At 42.9% G+C, this 16,631-nt stretch overlaps 1 protein-coding gene across 9 annotated transcripts in view; it reads right to left on the reverse strand.

Annotated features, from left to right (window-relative positions):
- TTC7B (tetratricopeptide repeat domain 7B) overlaps window positions 1-16,631 on the reverse strand; it is a 238,212-nt gene that overhangs the window by 159,022 nt on the left and 62,559 nt on the right. For 8 of the 9 annotated variants that reach the window (XM_060295192.2, XM_060295185.2, XM_060295188.2 and 5 more), the window contains one exon: window positions 4,586-4,707. The exons of the other annotated variant lie outside the window; for it this stretch is intronic. In XM_060295192.2, coding sequence (XP_060151175.1) covers window positions 4,586-4,707 — 122 coding nt within the window. The remainder of the gene's footprint in view (window positions 1-4,585; window positions 4,708-16,631) is intronic. 9 annotated transcript variants of the gene reach the window in all.

Below are 16,631 nucleotides of genomic sequence, written 5' to 3' on the forward strand. Positions count from 1 at the left end.
CTCCTACTATCTCCCACAGTGCAGGCTCATTTCTTTTTACTCTCTGAGTCTCTCGAGAAATGTCATGTACCAAAAGTTGATACATACGAAACGCTTACTGGAAATGTGTCTGAATTTTCTCATGTTCCTTGCATTTGACTCCTAATGTAAAAAGCAGGGGGCAGTTGAAAAAACAACCACTTCTATCACTGCCAGAAGGAAGACGTACTGAAGGCAAGAATGCAGAGGACAAGGCCAAGTCGCTCCAGTGCCTGGGGAGGCCAGTGCATCGAGCCAAGCCCTCTCCCTCCCCCTCCCTCCCGCCCCCAACAGGGCCTGTGGGAGCCCGTCTGCTGCTACTGTTTCTCTGAGGCCATAAACCCAGGAACCTCGGCAGCCCATGGGACGCCGCAGGCCTCATGGCCCTTCTTCCTGCCTTCTAATTCCAAGCTACACTGAGCAGGGCTGAACAGTTGCAAAGGTCAACAAGATGACTGGGGAAGTTTAAAAACTTTGAAAAGTCAATGCATAGTGCTAATTAGAGGTCTATTTAAAGCCAACAAATGCATAGTGCTGACTGACTGTAATAACACAACTCCAAAAAGCCCTCCATCCCACTTTATTCCCTGGCCTGGCTGCAGGCACGTGGGGGGCAGCCCAGAGTCTGACCATATTGCCTGACTTCCTACCTTCTCCGAGGATCTCCCACACAGAACTCCGTGATGCACCCTAGGAAAGAGGACGACCCAGCGGGTACACTTCCCAGACACTGACGCTCATTTGCCTTCTTGCTTGAATTTATCCCCACCCTCCTTGAATTAAAACCAATTCAGAACCAGGGGAAACACACACTACAATCCAGTTGGCTTACCCAGTACACCTGACATGCTGGAGCAAGAAGCAAAGCTCCTTGAAATGTCCTTGGCTACCCTTTGTTTATAAGATATAGTTCAATATTCCTAAAATAACGTGGAGTAAATAAATGGCCTCCCAAACCCAAGCTTCTCTGGCATTGTGGCCTCAAGGACTCAAGGAGGGGCAACACTTCTCAGAAGGCTGAGGGGAGCCCCAGGCTGAGGCTGTTTCTCTGCACACTGCCCAGAACACCCAGTGCTAGTGCCTCACACCAGGCGGCCCCGCCTCCTTTCTCTGAAACACTGGGGTGGCCCTCGGTGATTAGGGGTTACCCAAGCTAATTGTTACGCATCTCGAGCAGAGCTGGCTCACACCAGCAGTCATAAACGAGGGCCCTTCCTTGAAAACTCTGCTGTGTGAGGCTTTGCAGTGAAATGAGTGACGCCTGCTTCGAGAACGTCCACTTCAGCTGGAGCCCGACCTTCCTGTGGTCCCACTTCCAGCTGGAAAGCCAGCCGGGCATCGTCATCACTGGAAGTTACAGTTTCCCCCTGCCTGTTTGCCTGACGCTGCACCAGATGCTTCCACATGCGTTCTCTTATTTGCGCCACACGCAGCTCTCTGGTTCTGGCACTATTTTACAGATAAAGAAACGGACACCCAGCGAGGAGAAGGGCTGGTCCCTTATCCGGTCCTCTGGCTCCAGCGCCCTTGCTTCCCCTCATCCGAGTGCCTACCGTGGGTGAGGAAATTCGAAAAGCTCAGAGGCAGTAGCCCTGGCCCTCTGCGGCTAACGCGCTCTGCCTCCACCCTCTGCACAGCCTCAGCAGGACGGTTTTCTCATCCACAGCAGGCCTGCTGCTGCCACCCAGAGGGATGAGAGAAACCCCCGTGAAATCGACGTGGGTGTGTGCCAAGCCAGACCACGCCCAAGGACACTGGGGCTGGGATGATGACAGGTGCTCTCTCCCTCCCAGGGGACAGGGGAGAAGGGGGAGTGAGGGGGCAACAAGGAGAGGGAGGGGAAGGGGGTGAGGTAGGAAAGAGAGGGGGAGGAAAGGAGCGGGGAGAGGGGCAGGGGGAGGAGGAGAGAAGAAGAAACATATGATTTGTGACAGGCTGTAGATGAGACATGAGGAAAAGTGTGATGAGAAAACACCAATTCGTGGAGGCTGGGGACCATCCCCCGGCAATGTCTCATCCCGGGGTCAAGCGCTCCCTCACAAATGAGGCTGGATGGTGGACAAGGCCACGGTTTGAAGGTTGAGCCAAGGCCCTGCACACAGCATTTCCCCTGCAGTGGGGGCAGCACTGAAAGGACTGAGGTCAGAAGCCCGGCAGCCAGGTCACCGTGCGTGTAATAGAGGCGATGCTGTTTACACCGCCAACCCCAAGGGCGGTGGTGGGCGTGGAAGATATAACGCCATGAGGATCAACGATGAAATAAAAGTACTTGGTAAACAGAAGAGGGATCTAAGGGATCAGAGCGGCCCAGGAGCTGGTCCTGGCGTCAGGTTCTTTCTGAAAGAGACTCAAGTTCACGGGCTTGGCAACTAAAAGGCTGAACATATTTAAGTGTATTTCTAAAGAAAAAGATACGCTTTACCAATTAGTAACTCTTATTGCCAAACTCATCTAAGATGCATTTTCCTAACCCTGAAAATCAGTCAAATCCTGTCAGTCCCAGATATATATATTTCTAAGTTGTAGAAACACAAAAAGGGAGCGAGACGACGAAGGAGCAGAGCAAACGCATTGGAAGATGGGAAGCCGCTGGTGTTTAGGGATGGCTCCCGCCTCCATTTGCCCCCACTTGCTCCGCAGAGACACTGGCGGTACGCGTCCACTGATGAATGCCCCCCGGGTGTGGCTCTTGGGCCCCGAGTGACCCACCGTGTAAGTCAGCAGCCCTGACAGCGCTTGGCATGTCCAAAACCTCCCACTGGTCTCTCTCCTTTCGTCCGTGTTTCGTGGTCTCAAAACTGGCCCTCACCTCCACCTACCCACGTAACCTCTTGTTACCGCTTTAGAACACTGCAGCTGACAAGAGCCCTCCAGGGTGGCCGGCTCAATGCATCACTGGTCTTTAGAGCCCAGGGAGAAGACCAAGAGGACAAGAAGAAACGAAGAGGGGCTTCAAAATTAAGCAGTCCCTTAACTTTGACTATGTCAATGGGAACCTTCTTGAACTTGGGTAAGATAAAATGAGACATGAGCCAGTAAGCAATTCCCAGCATGTAATCCATCACCTAGTGCAAACCTCTCATCATTATTTTTTAGTTGGGTTCTGGTGGGCATCCAGAGGTTCGGGGCAAGAGGACAGAGCCCCATAGCCCCGCTTCTTCCTCCTCGACGAATAAGCTTCAAATAGGAAAATAAGTCATCCGGCCGGTCCTTATCAATCTCACACAAAACATTTTCAATAGAAGGTATTGGTTTGGGACTCCTGAAAGCCCCAGGGAAATTCATTCTGGCCTCTGGACTTGCATATCAATCACACACACTCACAGGTTAGAGGGAGGGAAAGCCAGGGTTGGAGTTTCCTCTGTGATGACACTATTTATTGTGAAGAGGGAGAATAAACAGAAAAAATATTCTACGTTCCCTCCCTTCTCTCTCTATTTATAACAGCAAAGAAACTAGAACTCAAAACTCAGTCTAGAGGACATGCACCATCACTCAGACGATCTCAATCAGTGACAGATGAGATCAAACTCAAAAGCATCTATGCCAAAGCTACCAAGCCATTCCAAACTTTGGGGTGTTTATTGCAGCCTTTTGTGGGCCCTGCCAATCTGAACCTTTGGAGCAAAGCAGGCCTTCTCCACAAACAGTTTAATAGGATTTGGAAAATAAGCATTTACTCCCCCAACAAATGGGAAACAGAAGCACGTGGCTCTGGGCAGGTGAAATCCCACTTCCATGAGCTACGCCCCAAGGTTTGAAGCTCTTGAAAATGAAGAGGGAGCAACTCCCCTGTTCAGTTATCCAATCTGCAGCTTAAAGCGCTATTGGACTATTCCTGAGGAAGGGGCCTCCCACGCACAGCCTAGGAGGAGCTACGGGGGAACCAGATACCTACTGTTGGTCTCCATGCACATCTATCCTGCAGCAAAATGTCAAAACAAGGGACAGCTGAAGAGATTTGGAAGAGTATCATTGCATTTCTCATAAGAGCAACACGAAAAGGAAAACAAGCATCAAATGCATGAGAGAGCTATCCCTTACGTGCAGGCTCTTAAACCTTTTTAAAACTCTTTTCAAGGGCAGCTCAAGGGGAAAATGTACCTGTGTGGCATTACAGCCATACTCGCTTTCATAAAAACCGTCTGAAATTTGGCAAATCCAGTTCTCTAAACGGATCAGCCATTCAAAGGCAGGTGATTCTGTGGGCCAGGGTTTCCGATCCATTCATTTTCCCCACAACAAAGCAGGGAGGCCTGTGTAGTACCATCCCAGGGAGGCAAGGGAGCACAGAGCATGGGCCCCGTTCCCTCCTGGTCCCGGTGCTCCACACTGTGACTCGTACTCATAGGGGGGCTTCCTCCCTCCCCCCACCTTCAAATCTCATGGGAAAGTGAGGACCCAGGTGGAGAAGAGACAAAAGAGCCTATGCTCATTCTTTTTTTGAAAAAAAATTTATATTTATATTTAAAATTGCTTTACGATAAAAACTAAACTGAAGACAGCATTATAAGGCTTTCTACTTTCCTTCTTTAGGAATTTGATTTAGAAAAAGAAGAAGGCTTACCCATTTTTGAAATAGAGGACATGGGCTCTCTGTAGTCCTGTTTCTAGGAAAAAACCTAGTTCTTGATCGTGGGGAGCAGAGCCAGGCTTAGGACTTCTGTTTTGAATATTAGAAAGTATTACCTAGAAGGGGAGAAAATCGGAAAACTAATCAGATCCACATGCAAGCCTGCCTCCTTCAAACCCTGTCTCTAAATGCACTGCAGGACTTGAAAAAATAACTTCTGTATGCAAACATCAGTGCAAGGCACTGAGGTAGACGTGTAGCGATAAGAAAAGCAGAGAGAATGACTTCTGTGAGACAGGGAACAACTGCTAACCCCGGGCCACGTGTGGCCCTCCTGGCACTGAGGACAGAGGAGTGAAGGGTGCTGATGAGCGCACGGTGCCAGGAGAAGCATTAGAGGTGGAGTGGCTCTGCCGAAGGTCAGGATGTTGACAGAGAGGCTGAGTGACACAGAAGCCAGTCCAGCAATGGACAGAAACAGTCATCATCCACCCATGGCTGAGGTCACTGATGGGTGGCCCGCGGCTTCAGCCCTCCAGAGTTTGATGAGCTTCAGAAAGAGCTGGAAGGTGCCATGATTGGCACTGGCTCTGGAATTAACCAGAGAGGGCAAATTCACCAGGCTACAGAGCTGAGGCCTGTGGACTGGGCAGCAGCCACCTATTCTCAAGGGGAGAGTTGAGAAAAACCACCTCGACTCGCCCTCTCCCCAAACTTGACCTCTTGTCAGCAGATAACAAGGTTTTAAAGGTTGACGTGTTTAGCCCTGCCAGAAAGACTGCCAACTAGTCAAGAGAAAGGCTTGCAAGTTGAGGGGGATACAGTGAAGTGTAAACACTTAGCTACGGTTACAGAGGCCGCTCTCCTTAAACTCACAAGTCAAATGAAGCATTTATCAACCAGAAGCTACTGTGGCCCATTTTAAAACCACAGGAGTGCTCTCCAAACATGCTGCCAACATCTGCTGAGTCAGCAGCTCTCCAGAGATCCAGCTGTTAGCCAGACCCCAAATATTTCAGAGGCCTTGAAATTATTCTCCAAATGGAGCTGAAGGAATTGCTGGTTCTCTACCTTATGAGCTTTAGGGAGGGAAAAAAAAGTAGAAGACACACAATGAACAATACATTGTGGAACGAAAGCCGGGTGGGCAACCCTTGCCTTTGAACTACATCCCCGCATCTTATCAAAACTGCCTGGCTCCTTCTTGACTTAGCCCTTGGCTCTGCAAGTGCTGAGAGGTAGGTAGGTGTTCCTCCTGCCTCTGAGAACTGTCATTTTTGGCTTCACCCTCACCCATCCTCGAAGTGCTGGAGATGCACAGAGTGCGGTTCTGGGCCCTTGTCCTTCTCTGTGAAGTGTCTCTCAAGATGATCTCATCCACTCCTCAAAAATCAGCTACATGCTGCCGAATCCCAAATTTATAATCTCTAGTCCAGACTCTCCCAGACTCATATATCCAACTACTTCCTTGACATTTCCACTTGGGGGTTCAATGCTGAAACTTTAAAAAATTATCCTCCATTTGCTTTTGATAATAGTTTTAAATTTTTTTAAATGCCATGGTTATTTTAAAGTGAAAACAATGTAGTACAGTACAAAAAGAAAATTAAAAATCATCTCAAAATTCTACCACATAGAAATAGCCAGTGAACATTGATTGAACGATAACCCAGCTATCTCCATGTACGTATGTATCAAGAGGAGAGAAAGATAATAATCATTTTACAAACACTGAGATTGTTATACATACTGGTTTTAATTTTAAATTTAACAGGAGAAACTAAAGTGTGACCAAAGTAATCACTCAACCTCAGAAAAATGTGGGTTTTTTTACACATAGTTCATACATTTATGTCTCTCTGACGTTGAAAATGTTATATTTATTACATGTATGCATGTGTGTTATATGTATGTGTATACAGACAGAAAGACAGAGACAGGGAGACAAAGAAAGAGCCAGAGAAAGGACAGAAAGTAGGTCATTCTTTTATCTACACAGTTCAACACTATACAGTATCTGCTGACCCAGAACAAAAGTGAGGAAACTGACATATTCATACCACCTTCTCCTTTGCCTTCTCCTCAGCCTCTTACTTTTGTTACAGTACTGTTTTTTATTGCCAAGGTACCTAACAATTATGTTCTACTCCATAATTGTTTCTCATCAGTTCTATAGCAAAATGCATTTGAGGGGCAAGATAGGGGTAGAGGATTAAGAGGTACAAACTAGTATGTATAAAATAAATATGCTACAAGGATATTTAGTACAACACAGGGAATACAGCCAATGTTTTATAATAACTATAAATGGGATATAACCTTTATAAATTGTGAATCACTATGCTGTACCCCTAAAACATATAATACTGTACATCAACTATACCTCAATCAATCAAATGCATTCATTGTTTCTTTAATTCTTTATTTTCAATTGATGCTTGCTTGGTGGAATATTGCCAAAAAGGGCTCGTGGATGCTACAGGCCCTGAATTCTTCCAGGTGTAAGAACGTCTGTCTCTTGTCTCTGTTCCTCTACACCTGAGTATGACATTCTCAGATTTCCCACTTTCTCTCCCTCAGAACATGGCAGACGATACTCCAGTCTTCCAGCACCGACAGTTGCTGTGGACAACTCGGAAGCCAGCCTTACTGGTCTCCCTGCAGACAATCGGCAAAGAGCAGTCCTTTTCTCCCTGAAGTCTAGAAGATCTACCAGGTGTTGTCTTGCCGCTCATCATTCTATGTCAGCTATTCTTGGAACACAGTATGAACTCTCAATCTAAAACTTCAGATCTGCAGTATCAAGTAAGGCACTGGACTCGGGCTGCCATTCTGGGTTCAAAGCCCAGGTCCACTACTATGGGCAAGTCACAGTCTCTAAAGTTTTCTCATTGGTAAAATGGAGATGGCAATAGAATTTTTCACTTAGTGAAGTCCTACGAACTAAATGGAATAATAAATGGATAGAACACTTAGCACAGTGTGTAGCAAGTGCTGAATAAAGCCTTACTTTGTTGAAGAATTTCTCTTTGATTATATAACTGCATTTTCTTATCTAGTCTGGTTTTTTTCCATTTTCTTTTTCAGGAATACTAATTGTGTGCACTGTCTTAATTACTGTAGCTTTGTACAATAGAAAGTTAAGAAATTGGGAAGTGTGAGTCCCTCAACTTTGTTCTTTTTCAAGATTGTTTTGGCTCTTCTGGTCCCTTGCATTTCCATATTAATTTGTGAATCAGCTTATCAATTTCTGCAAAAAAGGCAGCTAGGATTTTAATGGGGATTGGGTTGAATTTGTAGATCAATTTGGGGAGTGTTGTCATCTTAACAAATTAAGTCTTTTGTTCCATGAGTGTAGGACGCCTTTCCATTTATGTAGGTTTTCTTTCATTTCTTTCAACAGTGATTTGTAGTTTTCAGAGTATACGGTTTGAGCTTTTTATTATCCCAATGCATTTTAATCTTTTTGATGCTATTAGAAGTGGAATTACAATTTTAATTTCATTTTCAGATTGCTCATTGCTAGTGTATACAAATAAACGTGATTTTTGTATATTGACCTTGTATCCTACAACCTTGCTGAAATCATTTATTATTTATAGTATTTTTTGTGTGAATTCCTTAGAATTTTCTATATACAAGATCATGTCATCTGTAAATATAGTTTTACTTCTTTTTTTAAAAATATTTTATTTTTTGGCTCTGTTGGGTCTCTCTTGCTGCACGCTGGCTTTCTCTAGTTGCGGCGAGCAGGGGCTACTGTTCACTGTGGTGAGTGTGCTTCTCATTGTGGTGGCTTCTCTTGCTGTGGAGCACGGGCTCTAGGCGTGCAGGCTCAGAGGGCTTCAGTAGTTGTGGCACGTGGGCTCAGTAGTTGTGGTGCACGGGCTTAGTTGCTCCACAGCATGCGGGATCTTCCCGGACCAGGGTTCAAACTCACGTCCCCTGCACTGGCAGGCGGATTCTTAACCACTGTGCCACCAGGGAAGTCCCTCCCTTTTCAATCTGGATGCCTTTTATTTCTTTTTCCTGCCTAATCTGATCTTGGAAGGAAAGCATCCACTCTTCCACCATTAGATATGTTGTTAGACATGGGTTTTCATGGATGCCTTCTATCAGGTTGAGGATATTAATTTCTTTTTTTTTTAATTTTTCTTTACTTCTATTCCTAGTTTGTTGTGTGTTTTTGTTATCATGGGGATTGTTGGACTTTGCCAAATGAGTTCTCTGCATCTACTGAGATTATCATTATCATGTGGTTTTTGTCTTTTATTCTATTTATATGTTGTATTACATTCATTGATTTCCATACGTTAAATCAATCTTGCATTTCTGAAAAGAATCTCGCTTGCTGGTATATAATTCCTTCTCTATGCTGTTAGATTCAGTTTGCTGGTATTTTGTTGAGGATATCTGCATCTGTATTCATAAGAGATACTGGTCTCTGGGACTTCCCTGGTGGCGCAGTGGTTAAGAATCCTCCTGCCAATGCAGGGGACACGGGTTCGAGTCCTGGTCTGGGAAAATCCCACATGCCGCAGAGCAACTAAGCCCGTGCACCACAACTACTGATCCTGTGCTCTAGAGCCCAAGTGCCGCAACTACTGGAGCCCACGTGCGTAGAGCCCGTGCTCCACAGCAAGAGAAGCTACCGCAATGAGAAGCCCACACACCGCAACAAAGAGTAGCCCCCACTCACCGCGACTAGAGAAAGCCCACGCGCAGCAATGAAGACCCAACACAGCCAAAAATTAATTAATTAATTAATTAATCAATTAATACCAAAAAAAAGAGATACTGGTCTCATAAAATTAGTTAGGGAGTGTTTTACTCCTCTTCTACTTTCTGAAAGCTTCTATAGTACTGGCCTCATTTCTCCCTTAAACTGAATCTCTCTTCATTGAATTCACCAAGGAAGCCAACTTGACCTGTAGTTTTCTTTATGGGACGATTTTTAATGATAAAGTCAATTTCTTTAATTCATATAGGTATACTTGAGTTATCTATTCTTTCTTGAGTGAGCTTTGGTACCTTGTGTCTTTCAGGGAATTTGTCTATTTTCTATAAATGATCAAGTTTATTTGCATAAAGTTGGTCATAATTTTCCCTTACAGCCTTTCAATGTCTATAGCTCTATAGAAGTGCCTCCTTTTTTCTGGGTATTGATAATTTGTGTCTTCTCTCTTTAATTCTTGTTCAGCTTATTAATAGTTTACACAAATTTTATTGATCTTTTCTAAGACTCCAGTTTTGGTTTCACTAGTTTTCTCTACTGTTTATCTGTTTTCTATTTCACTGATTTCTGTTCTAATCATTCTTATTCCCTTCCTTCTGCTTATTTTGGCTTTAATTTGTTCATCTTTTTCTAGTTCCTTGAGTTGGAAATGTAGATCATTGATTTGAAATTTTTCTTCTTTTCTACTATACACATTTAATGTTATAAACTCTTTTATACATTTTGTTTTCTATATCTTGAAGCTCTATTATTAGGTATACACACTTTTAGGATTATAATGTCTTGATGAATTGACTCCTTTTATTATATCTCCCTTTATCTCCTATAATATCCCTTGTTTCTAATTCTACTTTATGATATAATACAGTCACTCTAGCTTTGTTTTGATTATTGTTTGCATAGTGTGTAATTTTACCTTTTATCTACCTATGTTTTAATATTTAAATCATTTTCTTGTAGATAGAAAATCTCTGCCTTTAAATTGGGGTGCTTAGACAATTTACATTTAATATAATTATTGACATGGTTGGAATCATCTTGCTAGTTTTTGTTTTATTGTCCCATATGTTCTTTGTTCCTTTTTCTCACTTTCTTCTTTTGTTTTTTTTTGGATTGATGATTCCATTTCATTTCCACTATCAACTGGTTAATTATGTCTCTTTCTTATTTTTTAGTGGCTGCCCTAGGGTTTATAATGTAGCTCTTTATAACACCTCTAAGTAATATTACACCAATTCATATATAGTATAAACACCCGATAACAATATACTTCTATTTCCTCCACTAGCTTTTTTGCTATTGTTGTCACACATTTTACTTCTATATTATAAATCTCATAATACATTGTTCATATTTTTGGTTTAGGCAGTCGATTATCTTTTAAAGAAATTAAACATAAGAAAGTCTTCTTTTTTTTTTTTTGCGGTACGCGGACCTCTCACTGTTGTGGCCTCTCCCGTTGTGGAGCACAGGCTCCGGACGCGCAGGCTCAGCAGCCATGGCTCACGGGCCCAGCCGCTCCGTGGCATGTGGGATCTTCCCTGACCGGGTCACAAACCTGTGTCCCCTGCATTGGCAGGCAGACTCTCAACCACTGCGCCACGAGGGAAGCCCGAAAGTCTTCTTTATTTACCCTCATTGTAACCATTTATGATGCTCTTGATTTCACTGTGTGGGTCTGTATTTTCTTCTGCTTGAAGAACTTCTTTAACATTTCCTGTCACACAGGCGTGCTGGCAATGCATTCTGTCAACTTTTCTTTGTTCTAAAGAAGTCTTTATTTGTCTTTCCAGTGTCTTCTAATCTGCATATTGTTTTCTGATGATAAGTCTTCTATAACTCTTATCTTTATTCTTCTGTATTTAAAGTTTCTTTTTCTCTGGTTGCCTTCAAGACTTTTGTCTTTGATTTACAACACTGACTATGATGTGTCTAAGTGTATGTTTGTATTTATCCTGCTTGGGGTTCTCTGAGATTCTTGGATCTGAGATTCCTTGCTGTGTTTCAGTAATTCTGAAAACTTCTTAACAATTTTCTCTCTTTTTTTTTTTTTTTTTTTTTTGCGGTACGTGGGCCTCTCACTGTTGTGGCCTCTCCCGTTGCAGAGCACAGGCTCTGGATGCACAGGCTCAGTGGCCATGGCTCACGGGCCCAGCCGCTCCGCGGCACGTGGGATCTTCCCAGGCCAGGGCACAAACCTGTGTCCCCTGCATCGGCAGATAGACTCTCAACCACTGTGCCACCAGGGAAGCCCAACCATTTTCTCTTCAAATAGTTCTTCTGTTCCAGTTTCTCTCTCTTATCCTCTTGGGGCGCCAAATACATATATGACATTTTCCCACAGCTCTTGGATGCTCTGTTCTGTTTTTTTCCCACTCTTTTTAATTTTCTTTTTGTGTTTCTCTTTGAATAATCTCTATTAACCTATCGTCATATGAAAGTTTTTTCTTAGCTCTTTCCAGCCTTCTAAAAGCTATCGAAGAAGTTCCTCATCTCTTATATCATGTTTTGTTATTTCTAGCATTTTAATTATACTTTTTTTACAGTTTCCTTCTCCTTGTTGAAATTTCCATCTGTTCCTGCATGTTGTATATCTTTTCCATGATATCCTTTAACATATAACTCATGGGTATTTTAAAGTTCCTATCAGATAGTTCCAATACCTGGGTCATTTCTGGGTTTGGTTTTGTTTATTGCTCGTCACAGTGATTTGTTTATTCCAGTTTGTGTGTGTATATATATGTATCTTATAGTTTTTTTTTTTTTTTTTTTTTTGCGGTACGCAGGCCTCTCATTGTTGTGACCTCTCCCATTACGGAGCACAGGCTCCGGACACGCAGGCCCAGTGGCCATGGTCCACGAGCCCAGCCGCTCCGTGGCATGTGGGATCCTCCTGGACTGGGGCACGAACCCATGTCCCCTGCATCGGCAGGCAGACTCTCAACCACTGTGCCACCAGGGAAGCCCTTAATTTTTTATTTATTGTTGACAATTGTGTATACAGAAATAAACTGAGTTAAATAATATTTACACTTGAAAATGTGTACCCCTTTTCTCTTATCAGGCCCTAAGTGTTGGGGATTGAGTCAACCTAGTCAGTAGTTGAGCTGGAGCTGGGTTTTATTGTTTCTATAGTTACCTCCAATGCACCACGGGCTTCAAACTCCTCCAGCATTGGGCTGCTAACTGTGGGACTTGGGATTCCAGAGGGTTTTCCTCAGTGTTTCTATCCCACCCTCAGTTTTTAGCAGTCTCTGTATGCTTCCACTACAGAGGAGTTCTCTCTCCACATTCACGCCTCTTTCCCAGTAGTAGTCTGCTGTTGCGTAGTACTTGGTGCTGTGTTTGTTATGTGGCTGGTGGTGGAAGGGAGAAATTCTTGGTTCTCCTGGTCCAGCCTCAGTCTTAAGAAGGGTCTCTATACCAGAACCTCAGGGATGGGGCTCATCTTCAAGGGCCCCTTTCTGGGCATCTCCCTCCTAGCTCCTGGAATGCCTTCCTGGGACAAAAGCCATATAACTTCTACCCCAGAGAAACTTTGAGCATGATTACACTCCTAGGAGTCCAGATTCAGCCCAAAACTGAAGCCTCTATTTATCACTCCATCTTATAAATACAGCTGGTCCTGTATGCACGGGTTCCACACCTGCAGATACGGAGGGCCGACTGCACTACGCCATATTACATAAGGGACTTGAGCATCTGCAGATTTTGGTATTCACAGGGGGTCCTGGAACTAATCCCCCGCAGTACCGAGGGGCGACTGTAACGTCCTCCAGCCAGCTGCCCAAATCAGACACTGGGGATTGAGCCTTGAGACCCTGACACTCTCTCACATCTAATCTATTACTATTTTCCTCCTAATTATTTCTCAAATGTCTGTATATATCCATTTCCACAACCATAACTTTCATCAAAGCTACCATCACTTCCTGTTAGATTTCTACAGCAGCCTCCTAAATACAGTCTCCATGTCCTCTCTTGCACCTTAACTTCCTTTCCACCTTCCACAAGCAGCCTGAATAATTTTTTAAAACACAGTCTGGATCATGTTACTCTTATGCTCTTTCTCACCTCTCATGTATCAGCGTGATTGTCATTTCTCAGAAGGGCCTTCCCTGAGCACTAACATAAAGCAGGCCTGCCTCTATTATTCCCTCCCACAGCATCCTATTCTATTCCTTCAATGCATTTATTAATTTTGTGTGTGTGTGTGTGTGTGTGGTACGCGGGCCTCTCACTGTTGTGGCCTCTCCCATTGCGGAGCACAGGCTCCGGATGCGCAGGCTCAGCGGCCATGGCCCACGGGCCCAGCCTCTCCGTGGCATGTGGGATCCTCCAGGACTGGGGCACGAACCCATGTCCCCTGCATCGGCAGGCGGACTCCCAACCACTGCGCCACCAGGGAAGCCCTATTAATGTATTTTTTACTTGATTATTGGCTGTCTCCCTCCATGGTGCTGCACCTTCTGCAAAGTCAGGGGCCATGTCTATTCCATTTACTAATATATCCAGTGTCTACTGCAGTGTCTGGGACAGGGTAAGCATTCAATATACACAGTAAGTGTAGTAAATGAATAAAACACATAGTAAATGAATGAATGAATAAATTTGCAGGGCCAATAAGAAATGCAGGGAAAAAAGCAATAAGAAAATAACCTATTCTGCATTAGGCACTATGTAGGTACATAGACTATCTCATTCATTCTCCCACAAAAATCCACTGAGACGCACACTATTACCCTCTCTTTACTGAAGGGGAAACTGAGACTTTGCTCCACTGAGCAAGTTGCCCAAATCACATGGCTAACGAGTGTTAAGGCTGGTGTTGAAACTCAGGTCTACCTGACCCTGCAGTCTGACTCCTCTCCCTTTGTCCTATTAGTCTGCATTTGCTTGCAGAACAAAGTCCAAAAGACAAGGTCAGGGCTGCCAGGATGAGTCAGGATGGGAAAAATGCAAGGTGGATGAGAGAGGGAATAGCTTAGCTCAGAGTTTGCCCTGAAGTCTAAGTATCTTAGATTTAATCCCTTCCTCACAAAGAGCCTCTAACACATGGGCCTGGGCAGGAGCATTGTTTGGCAGTGTTGAAGCCACCAGTTTTTCTGTGGATAAACACTTCCTTGTGAGAGGACTGCCAACAAGTATCCTTAACAAGTACAGCCTGCTTGGGCAAAAGCACACACCCAACACCTGAGGAAGCATGACAGAAAGTGGGCTGGGGCCAAAGATTTTAGGTCAAAAGGCCCAGGTTCAAGGTCTGGTTCTGACATTCCTCACCACTTGTGGACTTAGGACAACTCCTTTGATCTCTCAGATCTTCACTGTTTTCATCTGATTAATGGGGATAATAATATATACCTACATAATTGTTATGAACTGCAAATGAGAAACTCAATGAGCATGTAAACACTATAACCCTTACTGGAGATATATTAAAGTATCACCTTCAAGTAGGAACAAAATAAGGATACTTTCCACCACCTTTATAATAACATTGTTTTAGAAAAGTCTGGAGATAGGGCATGAAAGAGAGATAAAGTGGAAAACAGTAGAAAGGAAGAAAGAATAATGACAAAAATCATTCCTCTGCCATATGTTCATAGCCTTAGAAAAATGAAAAGAATCAACTCTATTTTTATGGAGGAGTTCAGTATCGTGGCTGATAACCCTGTATTCCTATCCTTGTCAGCCTTCAAGGTTCAGCTCAGGTGTCATCTCTTCCAGGAGCCATCCCTGAACTTCCGCACGGGTCCAAGACCCTTCTCTGGGCTTGCAGAATTCTCTGAGCGTTCCCCACCAAAGCAGCCCACGTGCTGTTTATGGACCTGTGTCCTCAGAAAACAGTAAGTTTCCTGAGGACATGCTCTGTGGCTTATTTCTTCTAGTGCCCCTGGTGTCAAGCACAGTGTGCAGAACAAAGAAGGCACTCATTAAATATTTTTGTAATTGAATTTTAAAAACCAAAGCATTGCTATATGTGAAAATGCAATGAAAAAAATGATCCTATACGCGAAGCAATACAAATAGAAAAGATCTGGGAATACAATCCATCTACTGAAGTCTGTAAAACAAAAATCTTGCAAAATGGAAAGAGGTATCATGGTCACAGGTGAGTAAAGACTAAATATAATTCTCCAAACCAATGTATAGCGTTAATAAAAATTTGACCAAATCCCAATTATTCTAAAATGCATCTAGAAATACCAACAGAAAAGGACAAAGGGTATTCTGAAAAATAAGTAGTTACTAATCCCTTCAGATGTTAAAACATATCATAAAGAAGCACTTATTAAACAGTGTCACACTGGTGCAATATAAGATTAGCAGAACAAAATAGGAAAGTTCAGAAATCACTGTTCTGTCTAAAATTTTATTAAATGACTTAAAATACATAACAGAAAATATGAAAAAAGAAAGATAAGATCATCTTAAAGTGGTACTGAAGTTTGAGGAAAACATTAGAGTCATATCTAATATCATACACCAAAATAAATCTCTCCAACAAGATTTGAAAATTAAAAGTTTTTTTTTTTAAAATGGAAAATGGTTGAAAACTTTTTATATCCTAGAGAAGATTTATCTCAGTACTTCAGCTTTAAAACAATGAAATAAATGTAATAAAAAGATAATCAGATTCAACTAATATATATAATAGGTTTAAAATGTATGAACAATTTAGAAATGGAAAAGTACTGAGTGGGAAATCATTCAGAGCAAACATAATAATGGGTTAACATATTTATGGTATAAAAGCTTTATTCAAATTATAAGAATAATACGACATCTTAAAACCAGAGAGAAAGTATAAACAAACAAAAAGGAAATATAACAAGGTTAAACATAAAGTTATCATATGACCCAGCAATTCCACTCCCAGGAATATACTCAAGAAAAATGAAAACATTTGTCCACATGAAATCTTATATACAAAAAGTTATAGCAGCATTATTATAATAGCCCAAAGTAGAAACAACCCAAATAATAAACGATAAAATAATGAATGGATAAACATAATGCAGTATCGCCATACAATGGCATATTATTTGGCAATAAAAAGAAATGAAGTACCTATGCGTGCTGCAACATGAGAACATTACGCTGAGCCAAAGAAGCCAGTCATAAAAGACCACATGTTGTATGGTCTGATTTACAGGAAGTGTCTAGAATATACACATCTATAGAGACTGGAGAAATTGGAGGTAAATAGGGAGTGACTGCTAATGCGTACAGGGTTTCTTTGGGGGGTGATGAAAATGTTTTGAAATTAAGTATTGGTGATGGTTGCACAACTCTGTGACTATA

The sequence above is a fragment of the Globicephala melas genome, chromosome 2, assembly GCF_963455315.2.
Source record: "Globicephala melas chromosome 2, mGloMel1.2, whole genome shotgun sequence".
NCBI lineage: Eukaryota > Metazoa > Chordata > Mammalia > Artiodactyla > Delphinidae > Globicephala > Globicephala melas.